Source organism: Podarcis erhardii (assembly GCF_964252035.2).
Source record: "Podarcis erhardii genome assembly, chromosome: 11".
Lineage (NCBI taxonomy): Eukaryota > Metazoa > Chordata > Lepidosauria > Squamata > Lacertidae > Podarcis > Podarcis erhardii.
Genome location: NC_138501.1, coordinates 55,594,298 through 55,615,601, shown reverse-complemented (window position 1 = coordinate 55,615,601; position 21,304 = coordinate 55,594,298). Strand labels below are relative to the sequence as shown.

General features: G+C 50.4%; 1 protein-coding gene across 13 annotated transcripts in view; it reads right to left on the bottom strand.

Moving 5' to 3' along the window:
- UNC13B (unc-13 homolog B) overlaps nt 1-21,304 on the bottom strand; it is a 160,079-nt gene that overhangs the window by 51,202 nt on the left and 87,573 nt on the right. For 12 of the 13 annotated variants that reach the window (XM_081881302.1, XM_081881292.1, XM_081881299.1 and 9 more), the window contains 6 exons: nt 15,477-15,523; nt 10,624-10,702; nt 7,464-7,538; nt 6,331-6,550; nt 3,306-3,533; nt 3,029-3,170 (listed from right to left, as the gene is read on the bottom strand). In XM_081881302.1, the coding sequence (XP_081737428.1) occupies nt 3,029-3,170; nt 3,306-3,533; nt 6,331-6,550; nt 7,464-7,538; nt 10,624-10,702; nt 15,477-15,523 (791 nt within the window). Of the gene's footprint in view, nt 1-3,028; nt 3,171-3,305; nt 3,534-6,330; nt 6,551-7,463; nt 7,539-10,623; nt 10,703-15,476; nt 15,524-18,062; nt 18,086-21,304 lie in introns of all 13 variants that reach the window. The other variant, XM_081881294.1, reaches the window with a different exon arrangement.

Sequence of the window (21,304 nt, the reverse complement as noted above, 5' to 3'; positions counted from 1 at the left end):
TATATTTATTCCCTCGCTACCAAAGCCAGTCCAGCTGCTACAAGAGATGAGATGCCTCCCTGCAGCTGATGATCAATATCAGGTGTAGATGAGGCAGTCGCATGTAACAGTTTTGATTACCATTAAATCCTCTCGAACTAGCCAGCTGGGTGGTTAACTACAGTGGCGCTGCTTAAAAGCTTCCGCCTGGCTCTGTAATCTTTCTTGCAGGGGCCCAGCCTATTATCACGCTCAGCATCTCACCGAAATCCTGTGTTTATGCGTGATTATTCCCCGATGAGCTGTGCTTTCTGATTCCCCCTTTGAGACAATTACATCTGGAGACGTCAGCAGAGGCTCGACGTGCCCGTGTCTCGGCTTTCCAGCTCCAGCCTTGTGAGCAGGCAGCTCTTCTGCTTTCCCAGGTGCCGGCATTGAACGGGCAGCGAACGTCCGGAGGAAACTGGCTTCCCAGCCCAGAGGGAAGAGAAACTCCACTCCCGGTGCTGAACCCGCCCTGGGGCATTGGGAAGGGTCACGGGGTGGCAGCTGATCCCCGGGATGTTCATGCACCCCTTTCAGCCCAACGCAAACCATCTCTCCTCCATTCATGCTCTTAAACCTGGATGTGTCTCCGCAAACTATTGACGGGTTGCAGAATACTTTGTAAGGAACCCATCAGGCCTCCTGGGGAAATGATTCTCGAGAGAAAGACCAGGAAGGCTTCCTCATCCATCCAAGCAAAAGCTTAGTCTTTGTAACATGCGCAATTTTCTTGAAAACACAAACTGCATCTTACACTCAGAATGGAGTGAGATCCACCAGCTCTAGCTCACAGAAGACCCACTTCATCCATTTTCATTCAAAATCTGCTCTCAAGGAAGAAAAGCCTTGGCAGCTCAGACAGCCGACGAAAGTACCAAACGAAAAGGTCCCTTGGCTGACACTTTGGGGTCATCCGGGGGTCATAGGGCTCCTTTGCTCAGGGAGGGATGAGGCCAAGAGGAGGAAGGGAAAAGCTGGCCAACTGCTGTCAAGAAGGAGACCCTTTTAAAGAAGCTGAGCACCCATCGAACAAAGCTGTTCTGCAGCAGCTGACTCCGCTTTAGGTTTAGCATTAATTAAATGTGAAACGACAGCAGCAGCAACTTGAGGGCATATCTTGTTAACTTGGCAACCACTTTGCAGACTAACAAAGTCCTTAGCTGCAGCTTTCCGTGCTCTCTAAGTCACCGTGCCGCCCACCAGGTTTCACGCCACTTGGGCACAGATACAGGGGTTGCACTGTTAACCGAGAAGCACCCTGCAGGCACTCTGCTGCCCTTCCTAAAGCAAGATGAAGGGAGCATAATCCCTCTAACCAGGGCCGGCCCAAGACATTTGGGCACCTGAGGCGAACCACAAAATGGTGTCTCCTTCCCTGCTTGGGAATAAGGACTGAATGAAGATCTACATCCATAACAAGGGGAATAAAGATCTACATTGGGATCTGCTGCACCTGAGGATCTTGCCGCCCGAGGCAGTTGCCTCACCTTGCCTCATGGGTGGGCCAGCCCTGCCTCTAACAAACAGAGAACCAGAGGCCCATGTAAGTTTACTTTTTCCCTTTTCCCTTTGCCTTGTCCTGAGAGCAGTTTACAAATAACCACTTAAATATCACTGATTTCAATAAAAGGAGCAAAAGTAGAAACAATACTCAAAAGTACTCAAAAATAAACACTATAAATAAATAAAAAACCTGGTAATGATGATGGATCCCAAGTTCTGTTAAAAGGTCAGGAAAGCAGGAGGCTTAGCAGAGAGTAATGAGGAGGCCGGGTCATTGTGTCTGGAGCAGGCAAAGAAAGTGGGACAGCCCCACAGAAAAGGCCCTCTCAGCAGTGGCAGCCCCCTCTAGCTTCTGGAAGGGCCTGATCAGATCTCCACTGAAAGGAAGGTTCTTACAGGAGAAGAGCCCCCAGGCTATAAATAGCTTTCTTGGTTAGAGTCAGCACTTTGAGCTCCAAAGGAAATCAGAAGCCAGTGAAGTTCCCTCAAATGAGTCCCAGCTAATATCTTGGTTGCTGTGCTCTGGAATAACCGACGTTTCCAAATGTTTTGCATAGGCAGCCCCATATATACCGCATAGCAGTCCTCCACAGCATGGATATCTGAGACAAGATCATCCCTTCCCAGAAGGGGAATCAGGTTGCACAACATCTGGAGTCGTTGAAAGACATCGCTTCTACTTAGGCATCTCTCAGCAAAGCTGGCTCAAAAGGCAGCCCTGAGCTGCCAAGCCAAGAGGGAAAGTGCAGCCCTGACGTCTACCTGTCATGCTCCAACACATCACCCAACAGCAGCACCTCCACCTTCCCAGGACTGAGCCCCAGCTCCTCAGCCCACGCCCAGCCCATCATGGAGCACAGACATCCACAGCCTCTTCTGGACCAGATGAAAAGGCAGATACCCAAATCCCTGGCAAACCTCCCCTGTTGGTTTCAAGAAGACACTGAAGAGCTCAGGGGACAAGAGAGAATAAAGCTATATTGTACAATGGCTGCAGACTGAGCACCACCTTCTCAATCCAACCGTCAGAAAAGAGCAGCTCCGCCGCAGCACCCAATCTCCAACTCCCATCTCCAGCAGGTAATTCAGATGATCACCGCAGTTGTACCTCCTGCCTCTACCAAGCAATTTCACTACACAAACCAGACAAGAAGCCAGACAACTGGGCCCCCCTTTCAAATGTCTTTTTCCAGAAATGCCTGTGGGTGGGTGGCTACCCCCTTCTTGCGCCCCTGGATGCTGCTATCTTGAATCAGGGCTAAATAGATCAAATGTGTATTATTATTATTATTATTATTATTATTATTATTATTATTATCAGCATCATTATCATCACCATCACCATCATAATCAACAACAACAACTTTTGGCCTTTTTATTATTATTGAGATATTTGGCAGGTATTTGTGTCCCCCCCCCCCGCCAAGGTGTTTTGCAAACAAAAAGGACAACACGGGAATCTATGAAAGAGGAGTGGGAAAAACAACACACAAATACTTACAAGTGGAACTTTTCATCCCAGATGGGATTCAGGTTCCCAAATATTGTTTTTGTTCTCTTCTTTGTCTTGCCGACTTGGACTGTCACGTATGGGTCACTGGACCCCGTTTTGTCCTTGGCTTGCAGGCCTTGTGCACAGACCACTACGGGGAGAAAGGTGAAGGTTCAGAAAAACACATTATCGTAACAAGACGGCACAGCTAAAGAAAAACACGAGGTAGTTCCAGGAGCAGCTAAGGCACCTTCACCCCCCTAACAACTCAGGCCGCCTTGCTGACCTGTGATGGTGATTTTGGCTGACCACTTGGAGGTACCGTCCAGAACGCTCTGCTTGACCGTCTTCATCTGCTGAGAGTGGGTCATTTTGCTCTCACTGAAGACATCTCTGATCAGGTCAAAGATCTCTGGTTTGTTCCTCTCTCGGATCTTCATGCGATCCTTCATGGCCATGATGATGTTCTGGGTGCGATCCTCGGCCCCATGCTTCGAGCACTTCTCTGCCGCTCCTGCAAACAATGCGGAAAGGATTAGCAAGGGACGGCTGGCAAAGAGCTGACCCCGTCGATCCGGCTGGAAAGAGGGCCGGGGAGCAAAACTGCTCTTGGAATCATGCTAGCTTTCCAGGAAGTTGGACCCAACTCAATTCCCCTAAGCCAGGGCTGTGTGGTATGCAAGACTGAGATTCCTGATGCCACCCAAGGCAGTTGGAAACAGAGCACTTGTTGCTAATGGGAGAGCCGCATGGGCACACACAGACAGACAGACAGACAGACAGACAGAAACAGCGTTTATAAGTAGAGGCTGAGTAGGGGGAAAGGGGATCCTGCTAGCCTGTAACTTAAAGGTCTTTTCCTGGCCAGATGACAGAACAGCATCCCAGCCTCAGGAGCCAACCCCCCCCCCCCGTGGCTTCTGGCTCCCCCAGCATCTTGTGCAGGGTGGTCATAAGGTGAGGGAAGCCTCCAACGGAACGTGCTTGCTGCACAGGAACTGGGGATCCCCTCGGGAGTTTCCCCCCAAGTGCCATTTGCCTTAGTGGAGAAATGTGCACCTTCCTCCTGCTGATGGCATGGGGGACATCTGTTAGGTAGGAGGGTAATGCCTGAAAATGATTTGTTCTTGGAACCCTAAAATAGGCTTTGCGATTTAAAATAAAAACCAGCGTTCCTTCTGCTGCCCAAACACTTCTTGACAGAGAGCCTGTGACGAAACTGGCGCTCACAAAGGTTGCACTTCAATCACCGCCTGAACACTCAGCACCAAGGTTTGTAAAAGGAAGAGAACGAGAATTCCCAGCTGCATCAAGCTGCCCCTTTTGATCAAACAACCAGAGCGGAGTCGGAAGTGAACCAGCTCCCAAAGCGGCTGGTTGGCTTCCAGGGTTTGAGTCAAGGATGCTGCAGCCTCACAGCTAAAAGCACTGCAAGATGCGCCAGGGAGGGGGGCACCCTCCTCTCCCCCCTTACCTTCATTAGGGGAAATAGTCTCTCCCCTCTGCTCTGCCGGGGGGGGTGTGTTGAGGATGGTTTGTGATGGGGCTCCAGACCTTAACTGAACACAGGCAAGCTACATGCTCCTATCAAATTCAATTCAAAATGGCGCAGAACCGGCACCAAGATAAAGTGTTTGCACGAACTACGACTTAAGAAATAAGGATATGAAACCCAAGAAAAGGGGGCATCCAAATGGCAGAGTCTGTTTTCAATCCTTTGTTCTCCTGCAGGAGTGTCCCGAAGTGTACAGATTTTTATGTATGTCCAAATAATGATCCCAGGTCATGGCATTCATGGCATACAAGCAACTGTTCTGAGCCCCTGTGAACTGTTGCAGCAGGAAGAAAGACACAGCAACAGACATGACAAGGATTCTGCCTAGTTTGTCCAGTGCTTTCCCAAGGTCCTGGAGTATGGTCTCTCTTATCTTCCCTGTTCCACACACCCCACAGATTTCCTTTCTGCATTCAGAAAGCAGGCCTCTTGACAAATCATGGTTGTGATTCAGATGAATGATATCAAGCAGCAATGACCTGTCTAGTTCAACTCTAGGAAAAGACGGGCTGAGCAGGCAGCCTCAGCAAGTTGCCAGTAGTGGGTCAACTCTCAGAAAACCAAACCAAAATTAGGCCTCATAGCTTCCCTGCAGGATTTGCCATCTGGGCATCAATGCATCTGCCACACCTGTTGCATTCAAAATGTGAGATTTCTATTTCTGTGAAGCTGCAAACCAGGTGGACTTCTTTTTCTTTTTTACCTCCCTCACAGAGCTGCTAAAAAGCCATCTGTCCTTCACAAGACAAAGGAGGCAATTTGCACACACAAAAACAAGAGGCAACTCCTCCCGGGACTCCATGGTTGAAATTATATTCAAAGTGATCCACCGAGACCAAAATGCTACTTGGCTAAAAGATTCAGGTGCCAAGAGCAGAGGCAGGAAAGGAAACACAAAGCCTGGCTGAGTATTGATGTCCTTCCTGCTGCATCAAGGGAGAGGGATGGGGCCAGCCCAGAACAAAGCTACTGCCCAAAGTGTCAGCTTTTCTGAGCTTTAACTCTTCCCAAAGACAGGAGGCCAAAGCGGTCAGCAGCTAACAAGGAAACAGCTTGTTTTCCCCATGGAGGGGGAAAGAGACCTCTCCCCCAAGAAGGGAAAGACAAAAACACAGCTTTCCATTTGTGATACAGACAGAAACCCACAAGAGTAAACTTATTTGATTTTGGCTTTTCCTTCAACAAAAAGGGAAAAAAGAGGGGCCCCTCCCAGGACAGCTGACATGAGTGAACAACCGTGGACTGCATCAGATCCAGAGGGGAGGTTACCAAGCAGTTAGATGCTCTCAGTCTAGAGAGGACACAGCTGTCTGCAAGGTCTTCTGGCCACTGAGGTCACTTGGGTCTCCTGTGTCAAGGCTGGGTTGAAGAACATCTCCACCTCCTGCAGGGCAGAGCTGGCTCACCTGATGCCCCACGGCAGATGCTGCTAGACTCCAACTCTCCTGCGCCCCCAGCCCCGATGGAACGAGGGGAGCTGTAGCCCAGCAACACTTGGGCGGCCACCCATTACCCAGCCCCACCCAGAGCAGATGAAGCACCATCACCAGGGAGACCCAACAGCGTCTTGACCGCTGTTCAGAATCTCAAGAGCCTTCTCTCCATTTCCTCACCCCCATTTTTTAAGCCTTTCCATTCATTTGCCTCATTCCCCAAAAACAAGCCACTGAGAAATGAAACAAATGTGGCTGCCCTACAGCCTGCCCCCTCTACCCCTAGCAGTTCTTGCCCCACAGGAAAGGGAGGGGCTACTCACTCTGCAGGCAGTCGGCATTCAGCAGATCTTGGCACTTCTCGTGGCATTTGACCCCACACTCTGTGCAGCGCATCCCTTGCCGTGCGATGCCCCACAGCAGCCCCTCGCACTCGTAGCAGTAGGTGGGGGTGGTGGCTGTCCAGACCTCAAAGTTGTGGGGGGTTGTGCAGGAGATGGGGTAGATTAAGGCTTGCAAGGTCTTCTTATATACATGTGATTTCTGAAACAGGAAGGAAGTGGAGTCACAGCCTGCGCACAGGCTTCAGCATGCGCGGCTGGCATTGTTTCGTTTAGGGATCAGGCTCCGTTTTCTTGAAGGGTCAGAATACGGGACCCAGCCGCCACACCTGCCAGCTTTATGGGATGCCTGCCGGGGTCAGCCCTGAAGCAGAGCCGCCCTTCCAGGCAGCACACAGAGAGCAGCACTTACGGCGAACAGCTCCTTGCCAAACTCAGCAAGGACGTGTTCAGGGCCAGCGTTTCCAAACCTAAAAAGGCCGGCGGGGGGGGGGGGTGGTACTTCATTGCAGGAGAAGAGCTCCTCGAGTGTGCGAGCTGCCCCTAGTAACCAAAGCCAGAGTGGTGGGGCCTGATCCACGTAGGCTGAGCAAGCAGAGCCCTCCTCTCCTGTGAGCTTCCTTTCAACAAGGCCCGGCAACCGACCAGGCCAGCAATGCCTGCATTGTGTTGTGGTGGCAGCGTGTGGGGAGCCCTCCGTGGCCCCCGCCCCATCGCTCCTAAGAGCCAGGCCCTGGGCAGCACTTTCAAAGGACAGGCAAGGAGCAGGAGACTTGATGGAAACAGCAGTGCAAGAGCCGCTCTGTTCCGTCTCCTCAGGTGCTGCTGTTTTCCCTTTCAGCAGTCCCACGTAGGTAATTAACCGCCCCCCCCCCCGGCACACACCCCATTGTTCTTGTAATGGCTGTTCTGTGGGAGCAAGTTCAGCTCTCTTGGCTGCCTTTGAAAGTCTCCCCCTTTCATGCTATTTTGATCTCGCCTGTGCCGACGAGGGTGGACTTTCCACGCCAGCTTCGCTCTGAGCCGGCTTTTGTGCTCCACAGAGAGCGCGAGGGCACTCAGACCACAGGCTGGGGCCTGCCAGAAGGCGGAGGTGAGCTCTCCGGCTCCCTTACCAGCTCCTCGTCCTTGAGAGAAGTTCGGGTGGCCATGGCTGAGGTAATTCCGGCCTTCCGGGACTGGACCAGCGACTGGGAAAGAAAAGCAGCCTCAGTTACTCTGCACCCTTGTGCTTCTTTCAAGAGCATCGTTCACAGCTCAGGGTGGTCTCTGCGCATGTTGCTGACCCCCAGGTCAGACGCCCTGAGCTCCTTGAAGGGAGGGCAGGAAGCCAAACTAATAGGAGCACAACAGGTGAGAAGGGGCTTACGTGCTCCAGCAGCCTTGCCTGCTCTGCCATTCCCACCACAGCTCCTCTGCCCCTGAGAGGAAGAAGGGCCCAGAAGGAGGTCACCCACTTGGCCCCCCAATTAGCCACTCATCAAAGCTTTTCCTCGTGTCACAGGCAGGGCACAGAAGGAAGGTCCAAGGGGGATCACATAAATGGATCCAACAGACCTACTGAATCCAGCCTCTTGCTTGGGAAAAAAGGCAAGATGTACCCAAAGGATCCCCAACAGATAGATTTTTGCCCAATGTTTTGAGGGCAGCTTTCAAGGAAGCTGGCCTCTTCCACTGCAGGAGACAGTTCGGACCTTTCCCCAGGCTGCGGGTGGGGGAAACCAGCAATTCTCCTCCGTGCAAGAGAGACCACCGGGACCAGAAGGGGCAGGCACCACGCATGGAGGATTGAGAAAGGGAGAAGTGGGCATGCATGCCTGGATCCGTCCGCATGCCAGATTCAGCATTGACTGAAATGAGCTTGCCCACTGGCTGCTCCCACTGCCAAGTGCACAGGGGGGCCAGGAGGCGGATCAGGGCCTCATCCACGGAGCCCCTCCAGCCACACTCAGGCTCACTCTGAAGGTGGCCCAAGCCCCCAGAACTAGGGCCGTTTCACAGCAAGACTGTGTGGGATCCTTAAGGCAGTGATGGGCAAGGAAGGGGAGTGTGGCAGGGTATCCCCATTGAGCAAGCTGCAGAAATAAACAAAAAAGGGGGAGGGAACAGCCACCAGAAAGGGAAATGCAACTAAATAGGTGGTTGCAGGAAGGAGTGTATGGTTGGATCTCCACTTACCATGGCCTGTAGGAAGAGAATGTCAGCATATAAGAGAAGCATAACAGGTTAATTCCATTAGTCCCCCCATCGCTAAAGCTACAAAGACATTGCCCAGGCTCCCTCTTTGCAAGGAAACGGATGCAATTCTCCAGTTAGCTATTATTCTACGCTGTGTGGATTAAGCAAGACTGATCTCGCTGCCAGTGCAGAAACTAAGTTCACGGCTTTCCTTTCCTTCTGCAGAAATGTTTAGGAAGTACTACTCCCATCTCAGTGTCTAGAGGAACTGGTGACATTGGCCTTGGTCAACGCTACTGATAAGGATGTGGAAGGACTCTTGTGCTCATCTAGTGTGTTCCTGAAATCTGTTGTTAAGTCTCAGTAACGTTAATCGAAACCTTTCTTGCTTTTAATTGTGCAGCTCTGAAAAACTATGGAAGCCTTATCACCAACCAGTGGCATAGCGTGAGTTGCCAAAACCCAGGGCAAGGCAAGTGTCCTTGGCACCGCCCACTGATAGGCTGGAACAAAGGGGCAATAGGTCAGTGACTTACCTGAGTGGCAGCAACGCTGCCCCATGAGCGTCAAGCATGGCGGAGAACAGGACAGGGGATTGGTCGGGAATGGGTATCTTTCTAAAGCCCTTCAGGGGGCACCCTAGCAACCAGCTGTCACCCAAATCCACTCCTCAGTCCACCCCGTGAACTTTGGGAAATTTTCTGTGTGAGGGGGAGGGACTACTATTGATTTATTATTGCTATTTTCTCTTTTCTTCCTTTTGAAATTTTGTACCTTAAAGACTTTTGCACCCAGGCCAGCTGCCCCTGTGACCCTGCCACCACACTATGCCACTGTAGCCATCCAAATGGCACGATTCCTCTATATAAAGGAATCTCCACAACTCGTTTGCCATCCCCTTTTCACCAGTTCCCAATACATGAGGCAAACACCCAAAGGAGCCTTTGTTCAGAACAAGGCTCTTCCTGATGCCTAGTTTTAAACCTGCTGCATGTAGCCAATTCTCTTTCCAGATTTGTATTCCCCCCCCCCTTAGAGCACCGCCCCTGCCTTCACCCACTGCCCATGACTCCCGCTTTGATGTTTTCTGGTGTGTTTTGAACAAAGATTTGCATCGCCTTGATTTACTGAGTCTGATAATCTCTCCACCGCCTTCCTCTGCCAAATGCAAGGCATGAAAGCCGGCCCTTTGGTCATGAGTGAGGCCTCTCTTCAAGAAATCAGTGTTGGATTGTGTGTAAGAGACAGAGCCCTCATCTGGGCAAGAGACCATGTCATTTCCAAGTTGCATGTGGCACACAAGACCCTGGGAGGGCTAAAGAAATGCTGAACGGCGGAAGCAGCATATAAAGCGAAACAAGCAAGACTTGAAAAGGGGACAGTCTGCAAAATACATCCACACAGCAGAGAGAGGCAAACGCGACTAACACATTTGTTTCAGCGTCTACAAAACAGAGGAAATACTTGGGAAAAGATTTGTCTCTTCCCTGCCTTTCTCGCTTTTAGTTTAGTTGGACTGAGGGCAGGAGGCTGCCATGCAGAGGCCTCCAGAGAAAACTTGCTCCATCAAGAAGCTGCAGCTTTTCAAATGAGAGTTTGCCAGGAATCCACGTTAAAAGGTAAAGGTACCCCTGCCCATACGGGCCAGTCGTGTCCGACTCTGGGGTTGCGCGCCCGTCTCGCTTAAGAGGCCGGGGGCCAGCGCTGTCCGAAGACACTTCCGGGTCACGTGGCCAGCGTGACAAGCTGCATCTGGTGAGCCAGCGCAGCACACGGAAACGTTGTTTACCTTCCCACTAGTAAGCGGTCCCTATTTATCTACTTGCACCCGGGGGTGCTTTCGAACTGCTAGGTTGGCAGGCGCTGGGACCGAGCAGCGGGAGCGCACCCCGCCGTGGGGATTCGAACCGCCGACCTGACGATCGGCAAGTCCTAGGCGCTGAGGTTTTACCCAGAGCGCCACCCGCGTCCCTTACATTACCTAGGTCTAACTCATCATAAGTCTTGTTCCTATAACATTTCTGCACTTGAATGATAAGCAGTAAATACCACTTCCATTATATTCATGTAGGGGAGATGGGGGGCAGGAAGTCTCACCAGGTCACTGACAAGTGGGGTGGGCTTCTTCTTGCGCAGGTCAGGCATGCTGTCGATGCCATAGAGACCCCCAGCTGGCCTAGAAAGCAAAGGGGAAAATGCATGAGGGCAAGCAGTGATGGCAAGCCACAAGTTATCATCTGTCAGCCAGATGCTCTTGAGGGACCCACGTGAGGCCTCCTGCAGACTTAAGAATCACGCGGGCAATGCAGGATCTCGCCTTGGCCTGGAGAAACCAACACCTAAAAACACATCAGTTCAACAAGGCAAGAAATGCTCCACGCTACAAGGAATAACCTTGACGTGACTGAATGCCGAGCGGCTTTTGTGTGGCTTTAAGTCTGTGAATTATTCCCGTCAGTTCAGGTTACACAGCACAGGCGCCCCTGACAGTTCTGAAATCAAGGGCGCCTTGCTCAAATCCATCCCATGTACAAATTAAATCAGGTTTTGTTCTCTTCTTTCCTCCAAAGAGGCATGGCAAGCAGCAATGGGGAAGGTGTCAGAATTCATCAGGCCATCATGGCAGAACACTCTTTGAACTCCAAAGAGACACAACAGGAAAGCTCTTCAGACGCCTATAATCTACATTTTAAAAGAGAAAAGCACCTGCTCATCAGGAGAGCCAGCGAGGAGGAGGAGGAGGAGGAAGCCCTTCCCATTCCAGAACTCTCTCTCGGATGGGGGAGAAGATTATCTGTGGATTTGGGATGAGAGCCTTAGACAGGTTTGGGCTTCAAAATGATCTGATTCTAACCTGTGGCCCTCCAAATGCTGTTGGGCTACAGTTTCCATCACCTCTGCCCATTGGGGCAGGAGCAGGAGAGCAGAAGATTCTGGCTGCCCTACCAGGCCCAATGCCTGCCTCCTTTCCCTCGGTGGCAAACTGATTTGGAACTCATCAGGGAATAGGCAGAGCTCGCATTTTGTGGCCCAATCAGTATATAGAAGCACATGCACTACTTTAATGGCATTTGCCTAGTTTGGACATATTCTTTTCGGACTCCTCACAGCCCCGTTTCCTTCTTTCCTCCCTGAGCCATACACGGCATCACCACCCCATGCAGATCACTTAGGAGCACGTTAAAAAGGCCCAGTTCCGTCACACACCACCCTTTGGCAGTGAGGCAGGCAGAAATTCTGGCAGGCAAGGGAAAAATGCAACCATTTCACTGCTCTGGAATCCATCTCTGCCGCCTCCCTGTTGCGCTGCAGGTGAACAATAACACGGAGTGAAGCTGTCAGCGAAACTTTAAATATTGCTGTACTAAGTTACATATATTTCACATTGAATAACTCCGGGGAGTGTGTTATCTGCACTGTGCTGGAAGTCTATTGCCCTCAGGAGAACGCTTGTCAGCTTTGATAATACCTTGTCACGCTGATGCACACAGACGCTTGGAAAAACGTGAGCGGCAAAGTTAGAGACGAGCGGATGGGGATAATTGGCTTGTGCGCAACAAGCACACGGCTAATTATCTCTGCAAAGGCAGCAAGGAAAAAGGAACCTCAGACCCAAGCCAGGAAGCCTTCACCCAGAAGGGAGACAGGATTCAGGGCACAATACTGCCCCCCACTCAGCACATTTCCCCTGGATCCAGACGCCCCATAGGTTTCCTTCCTCTTCTCCCCTCAAGCTGGACGTCCTCCAGTCTCCTGACCCCGGCTCCTTTCTTTCCCTCTCCAGCTGCCCTGCCTCGCTCCTGCCCTCCTGCTCTTTGCTTCCACTTCCATTTGCTCAAGAGTTTTTACAGAAGGGGGGAAGCGGGGGTTAGAGAAGGAGGCCATGGGAAAGCTTATGGGGCCCAGCCTTAGGGGGTTCTGCAGAGGGACAATGGAGGAGAGCAGTGCCCAGGCTAGCGGCCTTTGGGATCGTGTGTCCACACCCCAAAGGCTCCATTTCTGTTATCTATGATGGCAACAGGTTAAGCAGAAAGCCAGAGAAGGTGCCTTAGGGAGCCAGCTCGCACTAGCAAGTTAGTGCAAGTGGCCCCAGGAAAAAAGGGTTGGTCTCTTGCCAAGGACAGGAGGTGGTGGCGGCGGCTCAGGCAAGCATGGAGCCTCAGCTTCAACTCTCTGTCTGACACCCTCCCTGCAGCCTCTTCTCCAAGGCACCATAATAATATAATAATGATACAGTGGTGCCCCGCAAGACGAATGCTTCGCAAGACGGAAAACCCGCTAGACGAAAGGGTTTTCGGTTTTTTGAGGCGCTTCGCAAGACGAATTTCCCTATGGGCTTGCTTCGCAAGAAGAAAGCCCATAGGGAAATCTCCGGGGACCTCTTTTAAATGCTGGCGGTGGGGAGCAAAGCCTTTCCCCCCCCTCCTGCCTTCAGAAGAGGTCCAGGAAGGCTGGCGGGGGCCGAAAGGCTTTGCTCCCCACTGCCAGCATTTTAAAAGCGGTCCGGGATAGCAGGGAAGCGCTTCCCGCTATCCCGGACGGCTTTTGAAGGCAGGCGGGGGGGAGCAAAGACTTTCGCCCCCCGCCGGCCTTCAGAAGAGGTCCTGGACCTCTTCTGAAGGCCAGCGGGGGGCAAAAGTCTTTGCTCCCCCCCGCCTGCCTTCCCGGGGGCTTTAAAATCGACCCGGGACAGCGGAGAAGTCCGCTGTCCGGGGCGATCTTAAAATGCTGGTGGGCGGCAGTGCTGCCGCCCGCCAGCATTTTAAAAAACCCCGGGACAGCGGAGAAGTCCTCTGCTGTCTCGGGGTTTTTTAAAATGCTGGGGGTGGGAAGAAAAGCCCTTGTCCCCCCCCCCCAGCCTTCAGAAGAGGTCGGGGGACAGACTGTCCCCGGACCTAGTCTGAAGGCGGTTTCCATAGGAACGCATTGATTGATTTTCAATGCATTCCTATGGGAAACCGTGCTTCGCAAGACCAAAAACTCGCAAGACGAAAAAACTTGTGGAACGAATTAATTTCGTCTTGCGAGGCACCACTGTAATTTATTTTTTATACCCTGCACAACTAGCTGGGCTTCCCCAGCCACCCTGGGCGGCTTCCAACAAAATATTAAAATACCGTAATACATCAGACATTAAAAGCTTCCCTAAACAGGGCTGCCTTCAGATGTCTTCTAAAAGTCTGTTAGTCGTTGTTCTCTTTGACATCTGGTGGGAGGGCGTTCCATGACCTCAATGACGCTGCCCCCTGCAAGGCACACTTTTGGCCAGGATAACTGCCCAGCCACTGCCCAGGGCTGGCTGATGCTTCCGTTCAGCAAGGGGAGGGTGGGGGGCTTTTGAGTTTTCCCCTAGTTACAGCTGGCATGGCTGGAGTGAAGCATGCTGGGGTACATCTGCCCCTCTTTCAAGGCAGCTGAGTGTGTGCATTTCACAAGCAGCTCATGTGAGGAGGCGCTTCGCACACTCGAAGAAACAAAAACAGTTCCCTTGCCGCCTCTGGGGTGATGGCCCACGAACCTCCCAGCACTGGGGGAGTTGCTAAGCAGCTCAGCACATCTGCGGGTGTGGCAGGAGGAGACGAAAGAGAGAAGCCAGCTCGGGAAAGAGGCTCATTGAAATTAAAGCCTCCCCTCGTTTAATTTCATGTTTGATTAGTTTTGCCTAATTCATTGTTTGGAAACCTGATTTATATGCAGGGAGAGAGGCAAGTCAGTCTCAGGCAGACGTTTCGGGGTGGAGCTTCCAGTGCCCCCCTGCTCAGTCCCGCCGGCTGCAACAGCACACCAGCCCTCGGAGGGAGCAGAATTCAAATATTACAGATCAAAGCCATATGGCTCTCATCAAACACACGAACACATTTAAAATCAAACAGCATGTAAAATGGTGCCTTCCCGTCTTTCTCCTGGCAAGCCTTCAGTTCCTAATGGGGGAAGGTGGCAAGAGCAGGTGCAGAGACACCCAGGAGGAGGAGGAGGAGGAGGGAGATCACACCAACTTCACCAGCTGCCCTCAGAAGGTCCTTTGCAGGGCAGGCAAGAAGCTCCAAGCCCAGGCCCTTAAGAGAGAAGCTGAGGGGGCTGCAGCTGGAAGAGGCACAAGTAGGGCTCACCACCGTCCCTGGCCTGCCCTGGCCTGCCCTCCAACTCCAAGAGAAGCAGAAACGGGGTCTGCCAATTCACACCTGCCCACATTTCCCAATGCAGCCACAACCTCAACAAGCGGTTGTGTGCACAGGAACCTTATTTTGCCACATTTCCTTCACGGAAGCGGTAATCCATATGAGCAGTCTATGGTGGGCGAAACCCTCTCTTGCGCTGGGAGGAAACCCAGGGACTCAAGGAAGAGGCACAAGGAGGGGGGGCAGATGAGAAAGGACTTTCTCATGCAGTGCACTGGTCTCTCTTGGGGTACTTCTGAAAGGAACGGCCTCTATGCAGCCTGAGAAAAGCAAAGGGGGCCAGGCTCCCACTACTACCGCTGGGAACCTCAAGGATTTTTTTGGGTGGGGGGTTCAGCTGCGTGCCTCAGGGAGAAACCTGCAGGGCTGCCGCAGTGCTCAGGGGACTCAGCTACATAGGTGGGCTTGGGCTGGGTTTGAAGCTGTGAGGGGCTGCAAGTGGGGGGGGGGGCGTGAGGCTGGGAGAGGGGCTTGGAGGCAGGGAGCTCTGGGAGCAGGACCAGACAGGGGGAGAAGCAGCAAGAGAGGTGGGGAGGGTGCAGTGGAGTTAAGAGTTTGAGGTGGGGCTAAGTTTTGCTCAGAGCAGACCCCCTGAAATGATCTAACTTAGCGTCTGCCTCCCTCCCTGAGTAATTGAAGCTCATGCACTAACATGGAGACTCTGAGAGGCTTGTGTGCCATTATTACTTATTAAATGACTATACTGCCCTTCATCTGAGGATCACAGGGCAATTTACAATATAAAAACAGAAGTTGTCAAAGGCCACTTACCCTCCTTTGAACCACGGTGACTTGGACGGATCGCCATCATCCGGACCCTTAAATGTTTGGTTTTTTTAAGAGAGAGAGAAGGAGAGAGGGAGAGAGAAGAATTAATTGTGCTGAGCGAAGTTCAAGCCAGCTGCAGAGTTCAAAATCAGGGAGGACGTTTCATGCACGAAAATGCACACAAAGCGCTTCATGTTCATTAGCACCTCAGAGGATGGCAGAGGCTGTGCTGCCCAGTGGTGTGGACACGGCGGCACACAGGACAGGGGCCAAAAGAGCCTGTTCAGTGCAATGTGCTTTTGAGGGGGAATCAACCCACAAACATTTCTTTTAAAAAACACACCCAAGAGTTTGGCAAGAGCAGATCCTACGAGTTTGATTTGAATCTGTGAAGTCCTAATGTTGCCGAGAACATTTCCAAAATACTTATTTATTGAGAGCACACAAACAGACAGAACAAACAGACGTAAGGCTATGGACACCGGAATTGAGTCACACATCTACCTTCCCTTCGGCCCCTCTGAAACCAGAAAAAAGTGCCTGGTCTCACACTGCTTTTCAATCCCTAAGCCAGGAAACAGCCGGGGGGGGGGACTTCTGTGAGGTGCCAGAGGAGCCTGCCAGCTGTTCCTGGCACCTGCACCACCAAGGAGCTGCAGCAGCAGCAGCAACCATTTAGTAGCAGCCTGTTTCCTGGAAGAACAAATACATGCTAGACAAATTCCTGAAAAGCAGCCATCCTTGCCTAGAGAGCACAAGGGAACAAAAGGCTCATCCAGGCAGCAGCATCCACTTCCCCAGCTTGAAGAGAGCACAAGAGAGAGGGCTCTGCCACCTCCATGGCTGGCTTCCAAGGCTCTCGACACGAGCAGCCCCACAGTCTGTGCAGGAAGCTGCCACCAGGATGAGCCCCAGAATGAGCACCGAGAGGAGGCAGGCTACTTCAATAGGAAGCCACTTATTCTAAGGTCCACAGCACTGTTGGAACCAGAGCAGCCAAGCAGTGGAACAGAGGCAGGCAAACAAACAGTGAAAGGTGAAAGGAGGAGCCCCTTTTGGTCAACTGCTACCTTGTTCTTGGCCTCCTCAGTAGCCAATTACCAAGTTTCTGCTAACTGCACCAAGGAAGGCAATCAAACTGCCCTTTGAATGAGGAGTTCAGGAGTTCATGGACAAAGGAGAGAAGGGGAGCTTCATTTCCCCAGTAACACTTTCTCCGGCCAGGCTAAGCAGCACCTTGTCTCAGAGGAGGGCAATTTCCACCCAGACGCCTCCCTGGGAATCCGCGGCTGCCCAGGACTTCCTCTCAGAGGAATTCCTACAAGGGCAAAGGTGGAGGAATCAACAGGAATGCTGCCTGCGCCGAGCAAGTCACAGATCAATCATGTGGCATTCAAGAAATCCACTCATGTGAAGGCACGGCGCCAGCGCTAGCAGAGATGACGTGGCCACTTTGACTCACTCCTGTGACACACGAGAAGGGCAGCACAAGTGCTGGCTCACTCCTGTCGTGCTTCTGAACTAGCTGTAGGCATCTGCAAGGACAGGATGGTGGCCCAGACAGACCTTGGGTCTGATCCAGCTGCAGGTCTCCTCTGAGGTGCCTGGGCGTAAGTCTGCTGGCTTTGTGCAAGGATGCAGTCAGATTAAAGCGACAGAACATGTATTTGGAGTCCAAATCGGCAGTCAAATGAAGCAAGCCCACTTGGGGAAGCACTATTTAGACAAACATAAGCAAAGGCCTCTGGATGCACGCCCTTCTCACCCTGGAAACTGTGCATGGAGGCCATCAAATCTTAAACCAAAAAGTCAAATGCATGATCTCGCTAAGGAACATGTAGACAAACCTGAATTAGAAACCTGCTTTGCTTTTTACAGAACGTTGCTCTTGGGCTTCATCCCTCTGGTGTCTGACCTCTGAATAAAATGGCTAGAAATGGACAATGAGTCTTTTGAGTTCAAGGTAGCACAAGGATAAAGCCCTTGTTGCTTGTAGCCTGCAGACCCCTAAAGACCATTTCTGCCCATGAGTTTGCACAGTGCTTCCAAGAAACACAAAACAATTTTGCCCAGAAGCACCAAAAGGAATGGTGGCTCTGCCAATCCTTAGAATTAGTAGCAAGTCTTCTGCCAAAGTGACAAACACAAAATAATATTTATATTTTAAGTACTGGTGCCCAAGAGGTAAAAGTTTAGCCTCTGTGACCCACAGATACACACACACACACACACACACACACACTCTCTCCAGGTATCCTTCCCATGGCACACAGTACATTTATCCTCTGCTGGGACTGGGAAGGAACTGCACACAGCAGACATGGGTTTGCAACATCAACAAGGTGTTAAGTAGGAATGTTTTCTTCCTTTATAGAAGCTACCTGCACTGAACAGACTCCTCTCAGTTCATACACAAGATCAGGAATTCCTCCCAAGACTGTCGCATGCTGAACTTGCCAAGAGACTTGGGGGGGGGGTACTTCAGGGGTCAGCCAAACAGCCAAGTGACAATTCAACAGGGCATGCAAAAATAACACACTGGAGTGTCAAAAGTAGGAGACACACTGGTTAGAATGAACAGTATATAACCTGAAGTTCTCCTCTACTTCCTTCTGCAAAGGAGAAAGGGGTGGGGGGAACACAAAGGAGAGGAAAGGAGAGTCACACAGTTAACACGGAAAAATTACGCTGTTGACCAAGTTTGGAAAATGAAGCAAAGCAGTGCAGAGATGTAAAATTTCTGTATCACCCCCCAAAATCCCTAGTAGGAAAGGTCCATTTAGCCTGAAAAACATAGGCTCAACTTTGTACACTGAAGGTGCTGGAAGGTTGGGGTGGTTATGTTTTAAAAATGAATTTCTGTTGCAGTTTCAATAAAACACTCATATTTCATTTTATTCTTAGCATCAGCAACATATTGTGGGCATAGAATCTTAATTACAAGTAAACCTTTTAATTAGCATAGCATAGTCACACCTGCCTCGAAATCCACAGCAGTTCCAGGCACCTAAAAAAATCTTGACTCACTTAAGAAGTCATGTCCCCTCTCCTTAACGATGACCCACAAAGCTCCAGGGATCCTGAGAGTAGGCTGGCTCCCACATCCCCCTGAGAGGATGTCTTTGAGCCTGGGGCAAAAGGGTCCAGGGAAGCAGTGGTGACACAGCATTCAGGTAACTTTTTGTTCCATAAGGAAGGGAAATGCCAAATGCTTCTGTTACAAAACTGCAGCACTGTCCCAGAAGCTAATACTTTTAACGAAGAAGGTTGGATAAAACACCACACAATGATTTATCACGTCTAAATAACAATTCCATCAAACACTATTGATGCTTATGCTAAACGTTTTGTTTTGTTTTGTTTTAAATGCTGTGAGGTCCTGTCCCTCAGGACAAGCAAGCTAGCAGGGAAATGGACATACAGTGGTACCTCAGGCTACAGACGCTTCAGGTTACAGACTCCACTAACCCAGAAATAGTACCTCGGGTTAAGTACTTTGCTTCAGAATGAGAACGGAAATCATGCGGCGGCAGCAGGAGGCCCCATTAGCTAAAGTGGTGCTTCAGGTTAAGAACAGTTTCAGGTTAAGAATGGACCTCCAGAACGAATTAAGTTCTTAACCCGAGGTACCACTGTACATACAGCTTTTTAGCAAACCCTTCAATTCAAAACACTCCACCTTGTGTATAAAAAAATGTTAGGGAGGTTATTAGTGGTGCTTGGAACATTTGTTACACCAAGCAGTCCAATGAAAGGCCAATGAGTGGCACTGGCAGGGGGGTCTTTCTCTCTCTCCCTCCCTCCCTCCCCACATGGCGCACTCTTAAGGCTCAGGCAGACTTCCTTTTGCGCTGCGTTTCTGGGCCCAGGTCTGCACTTTAGAGCTCCATGTCTGAGCAGTTTCGTTTTCTCTTCCCTGCTGCTTTCACAGGTAGAGCCCACGTTTTACCACTGAATGAAGCAAACCACAATTGGGTTCCCCGCAGATTGCTATTTGCTCCGATTCAGCAGTAAAATGCGGGCTTTTACCGGGGAGGCGCCAGGACAAAACAAACAAACAAACAAACAAACAAACCACTTGGACATGGAGTTTAAAGCATGGACCTTTGCCTGGAAAGTGTGGGGCAAAATGAAGTCTGGATGAGTAGGCAGCTCAGTAGGCAAAGCCCTCGATTCAGCACCTTGGACAGAACCATCTCAGTATCTCACAGCTACTCAGCTTCCCTCCCCAAAAACCTGATATAGATCAAAGGACCCCAGGAAGCCCAAATCCAGGGGGGCATGTTCAATCTGATTTTATTTGAGATTAGACCATAACTTGAGTGTGCATGCATCATGCAGTAGAATATGGCTTTTTACTTTTAAGAAAGTTGCATGGGTAGTAATTTTAATCCATAATGGTGACTGCTGGCCAAAAAAAGGGGGGGAGCCCGTGTGGCAGTTATTGTCCAAAAAGTAGATGACCCTTGGCTTCCAAAAAGCGAAATAGAATTGGGAAGGGGGTTAGGATTATGCCTAGAGAGAGAGGCCCATGCCAGAAGAATCTAATTTTCAAACAAAGAGCTGACATACCAGAAACACAGCCAACCATCACCTCAGAAGTTCATTTGAAACTGTCCCAAGGAAAATACCTGACAGGGTATGCTCTGAATCAAGCTTCTTCATTACAACAAAAGCGCATTTTCTTAGTAAACATCGCCTAGTTTTTCTTGGGCATAAAAGAGCAAAGAAAGAATTGGGGACCTAGGAGTCTGAAACATCAGACCCACCTTTGCCCCATTCTCTCTCTCTCTCTCTCTCTCTCCTGTTTCAAATTCTGTATCTCCCATTCCCTAACGAAAACATGCAGAAAAGGAACACACATGAGCAGTGATTTAACAGGTGGAGGAGAAATGAATCCTTCTCCCATCTGTTTTCTAAAGAGAACTGAAGCATTACTTGATAAATCTAGCAGATTTTAGCAACTCTTCCCATTTCAATTTTGGGAAATATTTGCTGTCAAATCAAAAGAACAAGAAATTAGGAAAATGAATAGTTTGTCACAAGCTCCCCAATGGCACCACAATGTCAGCCATTTATTTCAAAGGGCTTCCATTGTTGTTCTTAATTGTCACCTGAAAACAAAAGGCTAATGTGGTTTGCAGTCAGAAACTGCCTCTACTTAGAAACCAGCTATTCTGAGTAAGATCAAAGTTTCTTATGAAGGAAGATGGCAAATGCTCCAAACTTTTGCCAGCCCTCAGCAGAAACAACTTCTCTGCCTCCAACCCTAATAAGCTGATTTTATAACGACCTGGAATAAATTTTCTAGGCCACAGGATGGATGGATGGCTAGGGCATATTAATTTACTAGAATTATCATTACCTGGGACCATTTTGTGGCGGGATCCTTGCCTCATAAAAACCACTATTTCCATAGTAATATTGAGCTCATTATAGCCTCAAACCTCCTGCACTATCCATAACTCTGCTAGAGAATTTTACAACCCATGATTTATGAAAATCATTTAAAGCGTTGAAAGTGCCGTGCTGCTTTCCTTTAGTCCTGCAGAGGAGGAAATCCCCCACAACCCTCTTTTAGAACGGCAGAAATGAAATGGCAAGAGGTTTCAACCTGCCCAGAGTGGGAACTGCAGCCAATCCCAGCTCCTGCAAGTTTCCCACGTCTTCCTTGCATGCATCTCGCCTTCAAGCATCCAAGAAAAGGTGGTTGTTCCCCCAATGTGTGGAGCAGCCTTCAGCCTGTGAGGGAGCAAGGATGAGAGTTCAGCTCTCCCAAGCCCAACACTTGTTCAACTTGGTGCTCTTCCTTCCGAAGTACAGCTGCGACA